Source organism: Sparus aurata, chromosome 21, assembly GCF_900880675.1.
Source record: "Sparus aurata chromosome 21, fSpaAur1.1, whole genome shotgun sequence".
NCBI classification, from domain to species: domain Eukaryota; kingdom Metazoa; phylum Chordata; class Actinopteri; order Spariformes; family Sparidae; genus Sparus; species Sparus aurata.
Window position 1 is genome coordinate 19,663,061 of NC_044207.1, and position 17,820 is coordinate 19,680,880.

General features: G+C 42.8%; 1 protein-coding gene across 6 annotated transcripts in view; it reads right to left on the reverse strand.

The window, feature by feature from the left end:
* Positions 1-10,189: 10,189 nt before the first annotated feature.
* Positions 10,190-17,820, reverse strand: part of mib1 (MIB E3 ubiquitin protein ligase 1) — a 57,140-nt gene continuing 49,509 nt past the window's right edge. Inside the window, exons 17-22 of one of the 6 annotated variants that reach the window (XM_030402578.1) lie at positions 17,541-17,730; positions 17,357-17,435; positions 17,147-17,233; positions 15,485-15,553; positions 14,702-14,802; positions 10,190-12,493 (exon numbers count right to left, since the gene is read on the reverse strand). In XM_030402578.1, the coding sequence (XP_030258438.1) occupies positions 12,353-12,493; positions 14,702-14,802; positions 15,485-15,553; positions 17,147-17,233; positions 17,357-17,435; positions 17,541-17,730 (667 nt within the window). In that variant the 3' untranslated portion in view covers positions 10,190-12,352. Of the gene's footprint in view, positions 12,494-14,701; positions 14,803-15,484; positions 15,557-17,083; positions 17,234-17,356; positions 17,436-17,540; positions 17,731-17,820 lie in introns of all 6 variants that reach the window. The other 5 variants (XM_030402577.1, XM_030402576.1, XM_030402575.1 and 2 more) reach the window with 5 other exon arrangements.

Consider the following 17,820-nt stretch of genomic DNA (forward strand, 5'->3'; position numbering starts at 1 on the left):
GCGCCGTGCTGAAGTGAAGACTCACTCTGATTGAAGAGCGGAGGAGAAGTTAGCCAACAGCCAGCTTGTAAAAATTGATAACATCTTTACATTAAACAAATGACTATCGCTCCTCATTCAGGATTACTTTGGATTTGTTGACATATTAAAGTAATACTGATAGCCTTTGTCAGTTGCCTGATGACAGTGTATCTGTGTTGCAGGCCACAAAGTGAAACAAAGTGGAAACCTTTGCCGTATATATTTCACTGATGCAGGGCTGAGAGGGTGACCTGTTGATGATGGAAATATTAAATGTAATTTGGATAATGCTTCGTGATAGCTGGTGGTGATAGGTGTTCATATAATTTTCTTTTTGCTTAAAATTGACACGTGTGCATTGCTACACTACCACCACTGCTGCTATATTGTAAATACAGCACTGCGGGGTGCCGCAGCTGAAGGGGCTGCGGCACCCCCTAAAAGGAGACTATAACACATGCCGAATTTACAGCAAAGCCTCAATAATTAAGAAATTTGACAGAAACAGCGCTTCGCAAAGTTTGCGTCCATCTTCTAATTTTCACTTCTGTTTTTTTTTTTTAAATATTTTTTGATAGAATCTATTTTCAGTGGTTCCCTGCTTTTCAGGGCCATAATTTCATACATTTAAACTGAAGTGCCGTGAGTGATAACTGAGCCTGACCCCCGAAATCAACAGGATTACTGTTTTGTACGTCCGAACCTGACTTGAGGCCAAACTAAAACCCTGAGGCCCCGTCCACACCTACACAGGTACGTCATACTGTTCACATTTAGAAAGACACAAACGGACATTGGTACTGCAAGCATGGAATAAGAGAGACAAAAAAAAAACAACTGCTTATGTTGTTCATGAAGAGCGGTCATGTTTCCCCGCCTCACTCATAGAATATTATGTCACTAAGCAACCAAGCAGAGTAAACAAGCTTTCCAACAGCATGGTCACGCCTCGTGTACGCCTATGGGATGTATATTTTCAGGTGTGTTGCAAACTCATCATTCGCCCTTGTTTGCCGGAAAACTTCAGTGCCCAGGTGTTGTAGAGTAAAAAGGTGTTAAAATGAAACAATACATTTGTGATCCAGTTTCAGACTCCAGTAGAAACTAGTGGGTGTCGGGTTGCGTGCCGTACTCGTACCTACTGAAAGTACAGCCACAGTGTTGTTGGTTTTCGGCCTCTTAGTGGGGTTTGTTGATGGTAAGTGAAATATCAGGTTATAAAAATTCAGTGTTTGTCGTTCAGTTTTACTGGTCACGCGTCAAATGTTTTGATAACCTGACTTTGCAGCGCAGCAGTAAAAGTTTGATAAGAGCTCTAAGTCCTCCGGCGTTTCTGATATTGGATAGTCGACGACACCTTTGGTTAGATAATCAGGTGAAACGTCTGGGTTCTCGACCAGGTAATTAATGAAGTCTGCATTAAAACCATTTAAAAGGTGGCTGACGTTGCACCTCAGCCAGCAGTAAAGTAGGAGAGGATGACTGTAGCTTTAACTGGGGGGGGGAGAGAGATCCCTCCAGGTTAGAATAGAATCACATTGAAGTTTATGCCAGTGTTGAATAAAACCTTTTCTTTTAATAGCACTGTGAGGTTGATTCTCTGAGAGGCTCTGCAGTTTTTTTTTTAAATACACTTCCCTGTTGCTGCGTTTTTTGTTTTGTTTTTTTACTGTGGGAAACCCCTAACATCTGGGATTTGAAAGTCAACTGCAGAAAAAAAAACCCCAACAACATTTATGAGATAATGCTGTCCGGAAAACAAACGTGGACGACAAACAATGTGTCAACGCGAAGATGACGTTACGAGCCGCGTTGCTTCCTGCACGAGTCTCCAATGACAGATGTTTTCTGACTTCATAGAAATGGAGTTACTTTATTAAAAACTCACTGACTGAACGTTAATGCCATCACTGCATGTTCAAATTGAGTTGAATGTGAGTCAGTGGCTGCTTAAGACGGTAGAAAATTAATTTTAAACATCCGAACCGGACCGGCATGTCCTTCTCTCGGCACTCTCAATCATCCTGTCTCCTCACAGTTCTCCAGATATTTTTCTGTGACAACAATCTGCAGGCAAAACAGGGTCTCCTCCTCCTCCTCCTCCTCCTCACCCCCACCCTGGTGACCCGAGCTCCCAGGGGTTGGTGTTAAGTAAACTTTGTCAGCCATTGCAACGATCTCCAGCAGAGAGCTGTCTCTCTGCTCATCAGGAGACCTTCTCCATGACCCCCACCTCTCTGCCTTGGCATTCCTCTGCCACACCACCTCCCTGACACACCTTGTCTTCATCTCTCCTACCCTCCCCCCCCTCCTGAAGGCGGCCCCACCGTCCGTCCGTCGCCTCGGGTCCTGCACTCTGTCCCAGCAGCCCGTGCGGCCGGCTGGTGTCTCCTCCGTTGGAGACAGCCTATCAGGGGCCTCACGTCATCTGTCTCCAGGAACTGACTGACAGGTCGACCTCAGAGATTACCAGCTACTATCAGAGAAGGAGAAGGAGGGGGGCTCTGTCTTCCCTAAGTGGATGCTCCTTTCTCTCACCATAACACTGGTTGGGAACTGGAACCCGCTTCGGGCCTCTGAAGCTGCGATGTGGCATTTTATCTGTCCGGGAGCCGCTCTGTTGATTCGCTACAAGGTCTGCAGGGACGGAGAACCAGACAGTGACAGATATCAACTATCTCAGCCAGCGTAGGCACAGAGAGGAGAAGAGAAACCTCAAGCATGTTGGTCTTTACTGTAAACATCTAGTGAGAGCCGGCTGTCCGTCCGAAGTGGGGGGGGGGGGTTTGTAACAACAGCGTGGAAAATCGCTGGTGTGCTATCAAGGTCCAGATGCTGCATTCCCAGGCTGCATGCTGAGACCTTCAGCACTCATACTGACAAGGTGTTTTCTTTTTTTTTTAAATTCTTCCACAGAAATTAAACATTAGCCTTTACTTAAACACAACATTGAAAAGGGGCAAATTATAAATAGCAGAGTTTGAAATTTGGAGAATACACTTCTCTGGCGTCGACAGACTTCCAAGCCTGCAAGATAAATATGAAGCTACAGCTAGCTAAGCTTCGGTCGTTCTTTTACACTTAGCATCTATTTCTATAAAGTGACTAAGTGGGGGAGAGCAGAGGAAATAGCCTGAGAAAATGTTTTTGTTTTTATTTCATTCTTCAAAAACCTGTTGGGTAAAACATTTATGTAGCCTAGACACTTGTTGCCTGGGCTATCTGTTTTTGCATGATAACAGTCATATAATGCATTTACAAGCAGTGTTATGGTCACAATATTGACTGTCTCCTAAAACTTCAAGTCTGATGTTACACTGACCCTAACAACTACTTGATACCATCAAACCACTTGAAATACGGAAATACCGTATGCCTATTCACTTTCTTGCTAGCTATGTGACAATATTTAAGCCTAACTCTCATGTCCATAAGCTAAATATGGAGCTACGTAGTACCCGATTAGCTTTGATAAGAGTGAGGGCTTGAAACAAGGGCCTTGCGCATGCAAAGGTCTTGCGCATGTTAGCTTCTTGCTAAGAGTTAAACGTATGAGAAGATTGATAGCATAACTCTCACGTTTATTCGCTAAATATGGAGCTGCAGCATGCAGCCGGTTAGCTTAGCTTAGAATAGAGGCTGGAGGCAGTTAGGAGATATAATTTAGCTCTGTAGCCTATGGATTAAACCACCAAGATTAAACATGCTAATTAGGTAATTTTAGAGCTTAATTATTGTGCTATTAGCTTTGTAGGCCTACTTAGCAACTCGACAACTACAAGACACGCGCACTCTGTTTACGTTTCCCTGTATATTATCCAATTCTTTTGGGTCTGTATTCTAAATATAAGGGTTGATTAGCTTATTTTAGCATAAAGATTGGAAACAGCTGGGCTGCTCTGTCCAAAGGCGGCAAAATCCACCTACCAGCACCTCTAAAGTTCACTAATTAGCCTCATATATTAGCCATATCTTTTTTCAAAACTGTACGGAGGTAAATCGTAAAAATTAAATATTGCAGTGTGATGGGTGGTTATGTGCACATTTACTTCTTGACCTCCATACAGTCTCCAATCCTCAGGGCTATGCTAAGCAAATGATTGATGGCTGCAGCACCAGTCTACAAATTTGAGAGCGTTGTCAATTTTCTTGTCTAACTCCCGATGAGAAAGCGCATTTCTTAAAAAAGTTTTCAGACTTTTGCCTCAGACAGCCTTCGAATTGCCAAAAAACATGATGTGAAACTGTTAAATATTGCTCTCAGTATAATCCCTGGTGTTTGATCCGGCCCCGCTGTCTCCACACTGAAGTTTGTGGCCTTTAAAGAGAGCCCTTTCTCTCTGCCAGGTGGTGTGAAGCCGACTAACTCTCAAGCCCCCCGTCACCGCTCTCCGTCTAGAACACGGAGCCCTGGGATATTTGTGTATCGTGTATTGATTTGGAGGTACAACCCTTGGCTGTAAAACAAAGATAAAGAAGTTAGGCATTAACTAGTTTTTCCAGGGGTCACTCTGGGCCTGTTTCACATAGCTGGAACCCACATGGAAAAAAAACAAAAAAAACACCAAAAATGCTCGCCCGTGTGATGGACTCTGGAATATTGATTTTTCTCTCCCGAACAAAAAAAAGGGCCTTTGCAGTCAGTATTTCCCTCTGAGCTCAGATAGGGCTGCTGCATTCCTGTCTACTCCCTCCAAGGTTACTGCCTGCTCGGCGGAGGCGAGCACCTGCCAGATGTACACTTGTTTTCTTACACAACGTGTCTTTGTAGCATTTGCTGGCTCTTTTTTTTTTTTTTTTTTTTTTCTTCAGCAATGGAAAGAAATTGTTAAGAAACCCAAAAAAAAAAAAAAAAAAAAAGGGAATCGCTCAGGGGAATTCAGTAAACTCTGGCTTGGGGGAGTTTTTCCTTGTTGTATCCGAGTTCACAGGGATTACAAAACTGTCGAGGTCGCATGCGGCTTAAAAATACTGATCCCAGAGCCGAGCGCGTTTTAAGAAAAAGCGGGGACAGTGTCACCGACGCCACCTTGTTTGTCTTAGCTGAGAATTGAATGTGATGAGGTTTGCACTTGTTGATTAAGCATGTCTCCCCCATTGTTCTACATGCTTGTAGAGGTGTGAAATGCATCACATCTAAAGAGAGTGTTCTGTTGGTTAATTATCTGGAGAAGTCACCCGTCGCTCTGATGTAACAGGCCGATACTGATAGCTATTAGTGTCTTTTTAAAGAAATAAATCTAATTTTTGTCTTTTTTTTCACAAACTACGCTCTCTACAGCAGTCCATCCATTAAACCATAAATTATTTTATTTATTTATCACCACTTTTTACGTGACTGGAAACTATTGCTCTGTTAGTGTTTGTAATCTACCCAATAAAATTAATAGGTTGCAGCAGTGTTCTTTTTCTAACGGCGTCAGGGATGTTTTTCAATCTCGGCATCAAAAGCACTTGACAGTTTACTGCCCAGGCAAAGGTTGAGCCTCCACAGTTTTATAGAATTATTAAGTAAGCAATTATGATAACCCACTGTTTTAAAGATAATAGGATGATAAGGTTCTGCCAAACTCACACTGTAGTTTGCCCTTACGCCTGCTCTTCCTGAGGAGAAAATCAATACCCTTTTTTTTTTTGCACTCAGGCCGCTCTGTCCTCCTCGACGTGCCGAGTGTTTATTTTACCTGTCGAGCATTAAAAAAAAAAAAAAAAGTTCCAGGTGATCCACATAAAATAATAATTATAATCTGCAACGAGAACACGCTGCGCGTCGTAATGACCCCGCCAGGCTATAGTGGCATTTTATCAAAGCTCATAAACCTTGAATGACTATATATTGATAAAGACTGTTTAAAGTGTCATTGGAACGATAACATTTGCACTGTAAATGTGGCTCGCAGGCTCCAGCCTCCAATCGTGCCGGGATGATAAGGACAAGCACTGAGTGGGGCTGTAACCAAAAGGTCAAAAGCCACAGAATATTTGGTTTGGGGATGTTGAAAGCCAAGTTTTACCCTGGAAAAGATCATTAACTGAACGTAATTAAATCAGCTGCTCCAGGTGAATAAAAGAGTAAAGTACGTGATTTGTTCCTTAATTGTCGAACCTCGAAGCAACTGTGTATGGAATATTAGATACAAAACACAATTTCTTGGTTGTTTGGAATAATAAAAAATAAAAAAGATAATATATTGAAATTTCACCTGAACAAAACTAAACTGAAATCGAGCCACAAATATTACATGACATGCAAGGAAACCTTACAGCTAAATAGAGGCGGCTCCTCGTTTAATATTGCTTTAATGAATCTCTACTGGGTTGTTGTTTGTGTTAACCTTCTCCGGCTCGGCACGCATAAATAACAATCACCCACCGCTGAGAGAGAGATGGACGAGTGCTTTGACACTTTGCCCTGATCAATATCAATAAAGCAATCAGCACGTCAGGGGCTTACATGTTTTTGAGGAGGAATCTGTGGGAGAGTATAACTGACTTTATGGCTTTACTGTGGAGGTGGGGCCGCTTGCCTTCAGGTACACCAACCCATTCGAACACACAAACACATGTAAAGTTATATCACATTTAGGGGACACGGGGGGGGGGGTGTGGAGGAAGGAGGTGGGTAAAGGTTTACAATAACCTCGATAAGGTATGAATAAATAAAAAATCAGCGGAACAATTTGTGTCCTTAGTTTGACAAACGTCCCGAATTAGCTGGCCACAAGTCCAAAAAAATGGGTCCCAAATCGCAGCGCACATAAATCCTGAGGCCCTTCCCTTGTTCCCTGCTCCTCCAAGAGTCTGTCCAGACAGCCAGATTGCACTTTGCTCACTCAGCCTGGGCCATAAACTGAGACAATAAATTCAAACCGGACCTCTGAACTGGATGACATGAGGGAGAAAAGAGAAGGAAAGGACCTTCACACAGCCAGCGATCAATTCCTCCAACATGGAAGGAAAAGCCCAAGTGGCCAAAAAAACAGACAGAAAGAACTTTGTTTCTCCCCGTTTATCTGTGTGGCCCGGGAAGAATTGATTTCTGCAGCTACAGGTTTTTTGGTTTTCGTGAGAATTTGAAAGTCTGAGATTTTGCTCGAATAAATGTTGTGCGATAGCAGTCAAAAAAAACAAAACAAAAAAAAACACTTTTTCTTTTGGTCAAAAAAACAGTACAGTGTAGTTTTAAAAAAAAATGCATTCAGTGCTCTGATCTTGCTCGGGGAGTTTAATGAGAAACAACTAGGACCACAACGTGTCAAGTTCAAGTTCTGTCTTGGACGCGGGTAAAAATGTAAGGTGTTTTGTTTCTTCCAAGGTGAGGATAAACAGCTCTGTTTCCAAAGCGAGTTCGCAGAATAACCTCTGGCTGAATGATGGTGACTACAACCGGCTGTCACACCAAAAATAAAACACATGAGGAAGCATCCTACTGTAAATTCTCCCTGGTTTCGTCCTCTGCGCCACAAATATCGAGTCCGTCTGTGACAGGAGAGGCCCACGGTACAGTACGTAGTCATTGGATGTACTGCCACCTTGTGATGCGCTCTGAAACCTGCATGTTATGTCACGGCTTCACCTCACAGTCAATGTGAGGAGAATTTATTCATTTCTGTCAGGTCATAACTTCAGAACCAGTGCCAAGGGCAAAGCCTGAGGGTGAGGAGGAGGAGGAGGGTGAGGAAGAGGAGAAGGAGGAGGAGGAAGAGGGGGACGTGGACTTTTTTTCCTCCCCTGCGGTAGATGGATGTCACCGACCCTTCTCAGTGATCACGGCGCAGACTTGAAGCAGGGTCACAGTCATTTTCCTGTTCGTGGATGCCCGCTCTCCTCTCCGGGGGGTTCAATTCATCTCTATCTGCTGCTCGGTGAAGCCTGCAGCGCCGGGCCACCATCACTCACGCTCTGCGGGGCAGCCGAGGGGATTAGCTGACCCCCCGGTGTGGGAGTAACAACCCCTGCAGTCCAGTCAGCAAACACTGCAGTCTGCGAGCAGCTGAAAGCGGCAGGCGTGGCGGTCAGGGATCCTCCCCAGGATCGGGAGAGATAGTGGCGTCTCCAGCACCCTGACAGTCAGTCAGCAGGGCAGGGCTGGTCTGCAGTCAGTCACAGTGACGGACAAGCAGCCCGGTCCTGACATTCACCCCCGAACAGCTCCATTCACCCCGCAGACTTATTTAAAGGTGTAATTTCATGCTTTCAGTGATTCGGACACGGCCAAAAGTGTGTGGACAGGCACATATCACACTCTAATGTGATTATTGAGCATCTCATTTCAAAATCTTGGGTGTTATAATGCTGCAGATCAGCCTTCCCTCATCAAGGAGGGCTCTGATAACACCACCGCAGTTTTTTTTTTTTTTTTTTGCTGTTGCTGCTTGTGTTGCATTGTTTGTCCTTTTATAAGCACTTTGTGACCTTGATCTACAAAAGATGCTGTATTAAACTTTATTTAATACTTACATACTCACATTATCTATAATATTGTAATGCTGGTTAATTAATTATAAAGCTACTGCAGATTGGGGTTTTTTTGGGGGGGGGGGGGGGGTCGGTTTGTTTGTCAACTAAATCAAGGGTTTGGGGGGAAATGATAAAGGGCACATTTCACAATTTTTTTTGACATTTCACAGTTTGGACAGTAAATCAAGAGAACAATGAGCAGATTAATTGATAATGAAAATAATCCTCAGTGTCAGCCGTCCGTTCATGGATGGCGTGAAAGCACAGGGGCAGCTTCTGCGAGGGGAACTCTGATTACAACTTCAAGCAGGCGGAATCTGCCAGTGGAGTCAATTTATCTTCTTTCGTGAACTTTAACATCCAATTTTATTCAGCTTTGGGATTCAAGTTTAAAGAAATTAAAAGACTTTGAAGTTGATTTAAAGTTGCACAGTGCAGTCTTGTAATATACATTTTAATCAGTAGAGAGAGATCTTCATCGACTTATTCTTTTTTTAAGTCTAAAAAAGCTCAATGAACAAACTATCTGCGTTTTCATGACTGTCTAAACAGCTTGTTTATGCAGTTATGGGAAAAAAAAAAAACGTTATTAGTTTGTGTTATTACCTCATTAATATTAGTAAATATTAAAATTCCGAGTTTGAATTTGGGCTCCTTCAAGCACAACTAGATTAATATCAATTTTATATGAGTGGAGAGGTTCATTTGTCTTGAATCATTAAATAATTACCTCAATGGTTCTTCTCAAGGTTAGTATTCATATCAACCTGGACATTAAATTAGGTAGTCAGGAAATCAAAAATGCAATCCACCATCTTGCTACTTTGTGCAACATCCTCCACTGATGGTACACGCTTGATTACAGTGGTTCCACTTAAAACTGGTGGAAATTGGGGCTGGTTCAATACGTAAAACCAAAGTTCAGACATTCCTGAATGGAACCATTTGAAGAAGCAGAGCTAACTTTCTGGAAACTTGGTACAAGAGGGGCTTTAAGTGGCCGGCCGCAGCTGCCATTCACTCGCTGTCGAACACTGTAGCAGGAAAAACCGCATGAGGGCCCATTGTTCTAAAGACAGGTACTTGAGTATAAAATGACAATGACATGACACCGGACTATACACCAACTGTCTAGGCCTTGTGCCAAGTTAGAGATGTGAGAGGGTGTAAGGAGGTGTCACAGTCTCCCCTACAGTCAGCGTGCACTGACGGAGGGTGACAGCATGATGAATGTCTTGTTATGAGCAGCTGCGTAGGGCTGCTGCGCGTGAGCCAAAACCCAAAGATGTCCAGGTTATGAATGGACTAGTCAATGAGCTAGAACATAAATGGCCTTTGGTCATAATTTCTTAGTGCTATGGAGATGTCTTGTGAGATGTCCCGCTGTCACGGCGCCCGCTGGAGAAGATGCATCACTCTATTTGGGTCCCTCTCATCTCCCCTGAGTGGTTTTCTCTACTGCTTTCTCTTCTCTCTGATTAGCATAGCTGACCTATCACACGCTGGTGCTGAGTCATTATTAGGTGTTAGCATTTTCAATTACCTCACACCTCCCATCCCTGCCACCCTGTCTCCTCTGTGAGGTAGACGCCGCACAGCAGGGGAAAAGCAACAAGATGCTAATAAGAAGCTATATACATCTGAGAAACCAAAACACACAACAAGCTAATGAACAACAAAACAACAACAAAAAAACAAACCTCGAATGTCCCATGGTTCATTTGGAACTTTATTTCAGCTATATGGTTGTTTTTAAAAGCACTTATTAGCAATACAGACTGAACGGTTTTCCATGATACATGTCGTACTGCATATGTCAAACATTCATGCCAAAGAAAAATACTACGGATTACCAACAGGACAGTTACAGGTAATTGAAAATAAAGTACAAAATAGGCTTTTTTCAGAACAACCATAACAAGACAACACTACCATAAAGCGTATTAGTGCTTCTAGCTTAAAGTGTTATCATGATCAATGAAAAGAATCAAAACTGTACTCAGAAAAAGTTGCTTTCAGTCCTAAAAGGAAAGAGAAAAAGCTTTTGTGCCGTTGCGAATTCCCACATAGCGGAGCAAGCTAGCCACCACTGAGTCTCCACATGGGCAACTGCCTTTTAAAAAGAGGTAAGGCAAGTTCTGTCTGTTAAAAAATCATTAGCTTTCCTCCCAAATAAAACACTGGTGAAAACATATTTGACACTTTTGACAACAAAATGTCTTTTTTTTTTCTTCTTCTTCTTCTGCTTCACAAACGAACAAGTTAGGCTTACACAGACCTATTTCAGAGAAAAACGCTTCTACTGATGATTGCTAGAAAGCTATTGCCAACGAAAAAGCAAACAAATAAAAACTTCACAAACAAATCTCAACATTAATATCAGAGCAGAATGTTTGAGAGATTTTTGAGGCTACATATTAGGAAGGCAGTGATACCTATAAATCCTATTTGTTTGGGCAGCAATACAAAATAATTTATTCTACATTTTCATCTTAGTGTTCTAATAGATTGTACTCTCTAGCTCAATAAATGTCGATGTATTTATTTTTTTTGAGAAAAGGAAATACACTTAAATTAAAAAATAAAAGTAATACAAGATAAAGAGCACCTTATCCCCATACGAGTTATATAACAAGTAGATTTTTGGAAGCAAAAATGGCACAGAGTCATCAATGGTAAATTAGCAATGCTCGTTGAATTGTACATTTTTTTTGTCAGACAAATACCACGCAGTCTCAACAGTTTAACATCAAGTTGTGACAAGATACTCTTCGTTACAGAAATGTTTTGCATCATGTGTGTTTACAACAAACAGGCACAGCAGGGGGGTGGGCTGATCACTGGACAGAAGCTGAATGTGTTCGTCTTGAATTCTTGAACTTGAACGACGGCTCTGGAAAATCGGCCAGCTAAAAGGGTGTTGCGACACCCGCCATCGTTCACTGTACAGCTCGGTAAACAAAGTACGGGTGTGGTGTGCTACCTGGGTGTATCTACAGCTCTATCTGTGTTTTTCGTCACTGCGCAGAAAAGAGCTTTTTTACCCTGACTCAGCTTCTCTAGTGCAAAACTGCCAACATCCGGTCTCGAACCTGCCAGGACGTCGGCGTACAGCGTGTCACGACGGGCCAAACTGAACACGGACATGAAGCTAAAAACACTCACTGAACCTTTAAGTGGTGCATTTGTCACAAACTTGCCATACTGTCATGAAAAATTAAGTACTTTAAATCCACATCTGGAGCTTCTGATACCAATACACGTGCATAAAGATTTACAAATACAATAAAACTCGACTGCAGCTGGCACCGACTGCGACAGATGCACGAGAACTTTACATCAAAAAGGTAACGGGCCGAACCTCTACATCATCTCCTCTACGCTTCGGATGCGCACAGCTGTTGGAGGATAAAATCTGCAAATGGGACGTGCCCAAAAAAGTAAATATCCAAGACCGTGAGCCTAAGAAGGAGCCACCGTAGAGTAAATCAGAGTAAAAGAAGCATCACATATCAAGTAAAAACAGAGAAAATGACACGGAAAGAGAAAGGGGATGGTGGGAGCAGAGAAAAACGCCATGATGCGAGCGTCTTGATGATGATGACAGAGTCAAGTCAGTTCATGTTTTTCCTTGTTTTGTAACAGATTCCATCTGAAGCACAATCAAACCATTAAAAGAGCATTTGTTGTGTTGAGTAAGACATTAGATAACACCCTTGGCTGGCTGACTCGGGTGCTGTGAGGATGGTCAAACAGCAGCAGCAGCAGCAGCAGCTGGTGTGATTGTGGCTTTGCGGGCGTGGTCGGTGTGGGCTGTCAGAGAAAAGAGAGAAAGAGAGAGTCTGTGGGGGAGTGGGGAGGGGGGGTACGTCTAGTAGAGGAGGATGCGGCGCTCGATGGCCTTGCGGCAGATGGGGCACTCGCTCATCCGGTCTCCGCACAGCTGGCAGGTGCCGTGGCCGCACATGAAGATCATGTTCTTCAGCCGGTCCAGACACACCGGACACATGGTCTGCGGACAGATGAAGAGGAGCGATCACACTTCATGTTTGGTTGTAATAAAGTCACACAGAGAATCAATAACTGAGCCAAGCCCTCCTAAAAACTTTACAACACAGAGGTCCTTTTGATCACACATTTCACAGCGCCGTTCGTCACAACGAGCTCTTTTGTCATCTTCCTGTGTAGGTCGCGAACCGCACCTGGTTTGTGTCTACGTAAAAAACAGGGTGTGTCCGGCTTAGTTAGCCATATTATAGTTAAACCCTGCATATCCTGCAAAGCCAGGGTACTACTTCCTACTAGGAAAGCTCATTTAATGCTGTGCTGTGTTGAAAATCCGTCTCAGTAGAGCTGCAAGGATGAGCTGATAGCGAAATTAATTTTGATGATTAAGCCCTCGTTTAGGTCATTTATCAAGGAAGACTGCAGTAGATTTACTGGTTCAAGCTTCTCAAATATGAGGATTTGTAGATTTTATGTCTTTTACATAATTTGTAAAGTTCAATATCCTCGAGTATTAAAAGTGGGAACTTGTGATGTGCCTTTTACCACCATTTTCTCATTAGATTTGAGAAAACACATCAATAGGTGAATCAATAATAGTAAGTTGCAGCCCTAAATCTCAATTAAACATTTAAAGATCTCAATAAATCTTACTGATGCATAATGTTTGGATATGCTGTACCATTTGGATCCGTCACTGCTATGCCCAACATTCACCAAACATTTTGACTGACACAGGAAACCAAAAGGGAGCCAGAATCCTGTAACTTGAAGGCCTAGGGCTGCTTATTTTCAACAAATCAATCGTTTATTCTACAGGATGTCAAGTTTTCAGAACATTGAAAAATGCTGAGGGGACAAAAGTGACATCCTCTCATTGCTCTCATCATCGTCCGAAATCGTAAGAGTCTTCATTTACTATCATGCAATCAAAGAGTGAAGCAAATCCATACATTTAAGAAGAAACGTTTAACATTTTCTTAAAGCTATTAATCGACTACAAAAATAAGGCTAAAAGACTAATCGTTGCAGCTCTAGGTGCAGCCACACTTTCACATTCACTGTACCTCAGGAATGGATTATTAACTGGAGTAGAAGACAGTGAATATTAATCTAGGGCTGGGCGATTATGCTAAAAATAATAATCACGATTATTTTGATTGATATTGAAATCACGATTAATAAACACAATTATTCACTGATTTCAAAAAAAGTATTTATTGAGCCACCAAAACTCAACTTTAAATATAACTTTTAGAAAAACAACCAGATAGATTAGTGACAAGTAAAAAAGTAAATGATCATTTGAACATAAATGAACATTTGTATGTTTGCGTGATGGCAACACGTGCCGCTTGTCCAAAGTGTTGACCAGTGTCTTGAAGCCTGCGTTGCTAACTGTACTGATAGGGCACATGTCCTCAGCTAGCATGAATGTCACAGCCTCCGTTATCTCTCGCTGTCGCCGGGAGCCGGTGGGATATGGAGCGGCATTGTAAAGAGTGTCGTCAATGGAGGACTGTGTTGCGGTGGCGGTGGCTGTGGCTGAAGTTGGCGCTCTTGCACTTTTTTGGGTCTTTTGCTCCTTCAATACTTTGTCATAGACCACTTTATGGTTAAATACATTTGTCGTGTTGCCCTGGGGTGCAGACACGATGGTGTGACAGACTTTGCAAACAATCTCCTTCTGCTCCACGTCCGACGATTTGAAGCCAAAATGTCTCCAAATGACCGAAGTTGTCCTACCTTTCTTTTCAACTAAAGGCTCAGGCTGCTTTTCTGCCATGTTGTCAATCGCTCGTTCCACAATTGATCCACACACTCACTGCTGCAGCTGCAGGCGACACAGGTGCGTTCACTGTGCATTTACAGCGCAGTAATTTGCATACACGACGCGCGGCGGCACGTTTAGCGTTTTTCTTCGATTACAGTGTTTTCATGATCGTGAGAAGCCAAAATCGAAATCGCAATCAAAATTCGATTAATCACCCAGCCCTATATTAAATCATGTCAATTCTGAATTTTGGAAAAGTTTAAACACTAATTTTCTAATCTTCTAATAAAAATCTCAAATGTTAGGCCCTCAGTGTTGTGTCAGTTTTTCCCTGTGGTGTCGAATATCAGTATTTTTCAAGCTACTGTATTGAATGTAAATTCACACACCGGAAGAAGGATCGCCCTACTTGCTGGTCCCTTCTCTACAGTTTGGCCTCACCTGTTCCTTGATGTCCTGGAGCTGTTGCTGTAGCTTCTGTACGTCAGCGTTGACGTTGGTGTTGTCCTTGTCCCTCTGCAAGGCTGGGATGTTTCCGCTGGCTGCTCGGACACAACGATACAAAAGGCACGGTGAGAAAAAAAACTGGGAATTTAAGTCACCATCCTAGAGACTAAACAAATTAACAGTTTGCACCAGTGGCCACATCAAACCTCACCTCCTCGTAAAGATAAACTATATTGCCAATCAAACAGAAATACAGCCACACCGACATTACGAAACAAGCTGGGAGCTAGAGTGTATTTACAACACCAGTTTTGTGAAACAAGCATGGATCCCAAACACATGCACTCTGGATTTTTATTATGTTTGGCAGACGAAACTTGGGCTCTAGCAGCCCGTGTTGGCACTGCATTCACTTTTAATACTTTGTAATTATCGGAAATATAAACTGGCACAGGAGAAAACATCATACAGCGATACTGGCATTGTAAGGGCCACAGGATGCACGTGGATAATGATACCGGTGTGAAACTGCCTGAATGTATTACTGGCTGGACTGCAGCCCTGTTGGGGACTCCAGTCCAGACTTGTGCAATTCTTGGCATGTGCATCACACATTTACTGTATCAGCATATACTGTTGATGGTTTGTGTGAATTGCTGAAAGAGAAAGGGAGGGGGGGGGGGGGTTTAAGGGGGGGGGACAGGGGCCAGGGCAGCACTGTGGGGAGCCCTTTAAAAAAGGGTCTGATAAGGGAGGGGATCATAGAGGTATACTTACACCAACTTAGTGCCAGATTGTTGGGCTGGAGAAGATCCTGCGATCCCCCTGCCATAGTGTTAGAGCTCCCTGCTGGGAATAACCAGTCACATTGTTATAGCAGGAGCCGACTTCACCAGCTCAACAGTTGGCCAGCGGGCCAAAACTACTCACTACAGCCTCTGAGGGAGGTCCAGAGAAAGAATTTGAAGAGAAATCTAGCAAGTTGGAAACAGTGATCAGGAAAAGAAAGGGAAATAGAGTCTTTTATATGTAGAATTAAGAGTTAAAATGCATAGCAGCGAGTGATTCTTTTTGCAACTCAGCCAATGCTAAAGCACAATTCTACTGCCTGTGCTCATTATGAAAGTATTAAACTAGAGAAGTAGGAAGCCAAAATAATCAAACTGACAGGTGAATTTCGTGCACTACATTTGCTTTTGCAACAGACATCGATGGTCGGTGTTACTGGGATGAAGGGAGATAAACAATCAATGCTGCCCCTTGCATGAGTGTATGTGTGCTTGGGGGACTGCATCCTTTTTCTTTGCGCGTCTGGCAGCGTCTGCAGGTAAGATTTGCATGCCAACAAGCCGACACGTGGAGGACGTTAAATAATCAACACGGGGGTAAACATGAAGTTAGTGAACTTACAACAGTTTCCCTTTTAACTCAAAATAAAATGTGGAAAACACGACAGGAATAACACTGTGTTCAACTTGGAGACAGGAAGATGGATGGTGAATGCAACCAAAAACAAATGTATTTACACACTACATTACATCACTACTCACCGGACAGTGTCAATATTTTGGTTAAAATTGATGACATCAGTTACAAAACATGCTTGTGAGCAGACATTATATCATTCTGTGTCTTTCTCGACAAGGGATGCATTATAATGCAGTTCTTTTTGCACTTTCAGGAGGGTATTAATATGCATATATCATTATGGCTACAGGGCATTTAACATATGCTCACAAATAAGTCCATCCATTTTAAGCGAATGTGATTAGTCAAACTTTTTTAGAGGCCACAGAAACATGAATAAGGTAATAAGGTTGGCTGTGTACTCTGACATTATTGTATTATTCAGTGCGGGTCAGCAAAACTACATCCAGGAATGGCTTCTGAGAACCTGCTTATGAAAAGATTATGGTTCGAAAGAGAAAATCCTCTCTCTTTGAAGAACTTTTACACAAGGCAGCCAAGGATTTGTGAAACCACTGTCCATTCATTTTCCCTAGATGTATCTTCAGTTAACATTATATCTATTTATGTTTTACTCCTCCCTGTGTAATCATGTCAGAATTAAAAATGTAACAATGGATGCAATGATTAAAGATCTAGTGGTGGAAAACAGTTTAGAAACTAACACTGACTGATTCAAACATGTGGCTTAATTTGTACATTTCTAACATCTCTACAAGGATGAGAAAACAACAACACATCAGTGATGTAAACAAAGGAATAAAATGCATAAGCAAGGCAGCAACAAAGCAAAAGATAAAAAGGGCTAAAGCAGATAGTACTGAAACAAGTGGAAACTAAAAAAGAAGAAAGAAATTTGAAAAAAAGGGAAGAGGGAATTAAAAGGGAATGTGTGGAAGATTCACTCACTAAGGTCATCATCATCATCATCATCATCATCATCATCATCATCAGCGGCATCATCCTCCATACCTTTCCCTCCACAGCACAGAACAAAAGGGGTGCGGCGTTCCACAACAGCCCGGCACTGTACGCACTTCTTCATGAGGCTAGCACAGTCTGGTGAGGACAGAGTGCACGTTGTTAAGGCACGGACGCAGAGTTTATTCTATATATAGAGTATTTCAGTGACTGGTGTAATGTCAAGGTTATGTTTGATGTTGAAATGTGTCTCTAACTTACTCTCACAAGCGCACATGTGACCACAGGGCTGGAACAAAACGGCTGCCTTTTTATCAGAGCAGACAACGCACTCTTCGATCTGTGGAGAGACAAATGGAACAACAAAGAGAGGAGTCAAAGTGTCCGCTCCTCTTCCGCTCATGCGCGTGTTTCTGGGTGGGACAGACAGTATCGCGTCTGATACCTTGGTTCTTGACTGGACCTGATCCTTGCAGATGAGACACTTCTTGACACGAGGCGAGCACAGGGAGCAGGTGGCGATGTGTCCGCAGGGCCCGAACAGAGTGTCTCTCTTCATGTCCGAGCACACCATACACTCCTCCAGCGACTCGATGTTGCTGTTCAGAGACGGGCTGCGGGTGCCCACCTGACCACTGGAACATTGAGAATAAAAACCACTGTGAGCGCGTGTGTGAGCGCAGAGGAGCTTACAAAAAAAACGAGAGGCTGACAGAGAACAAAGA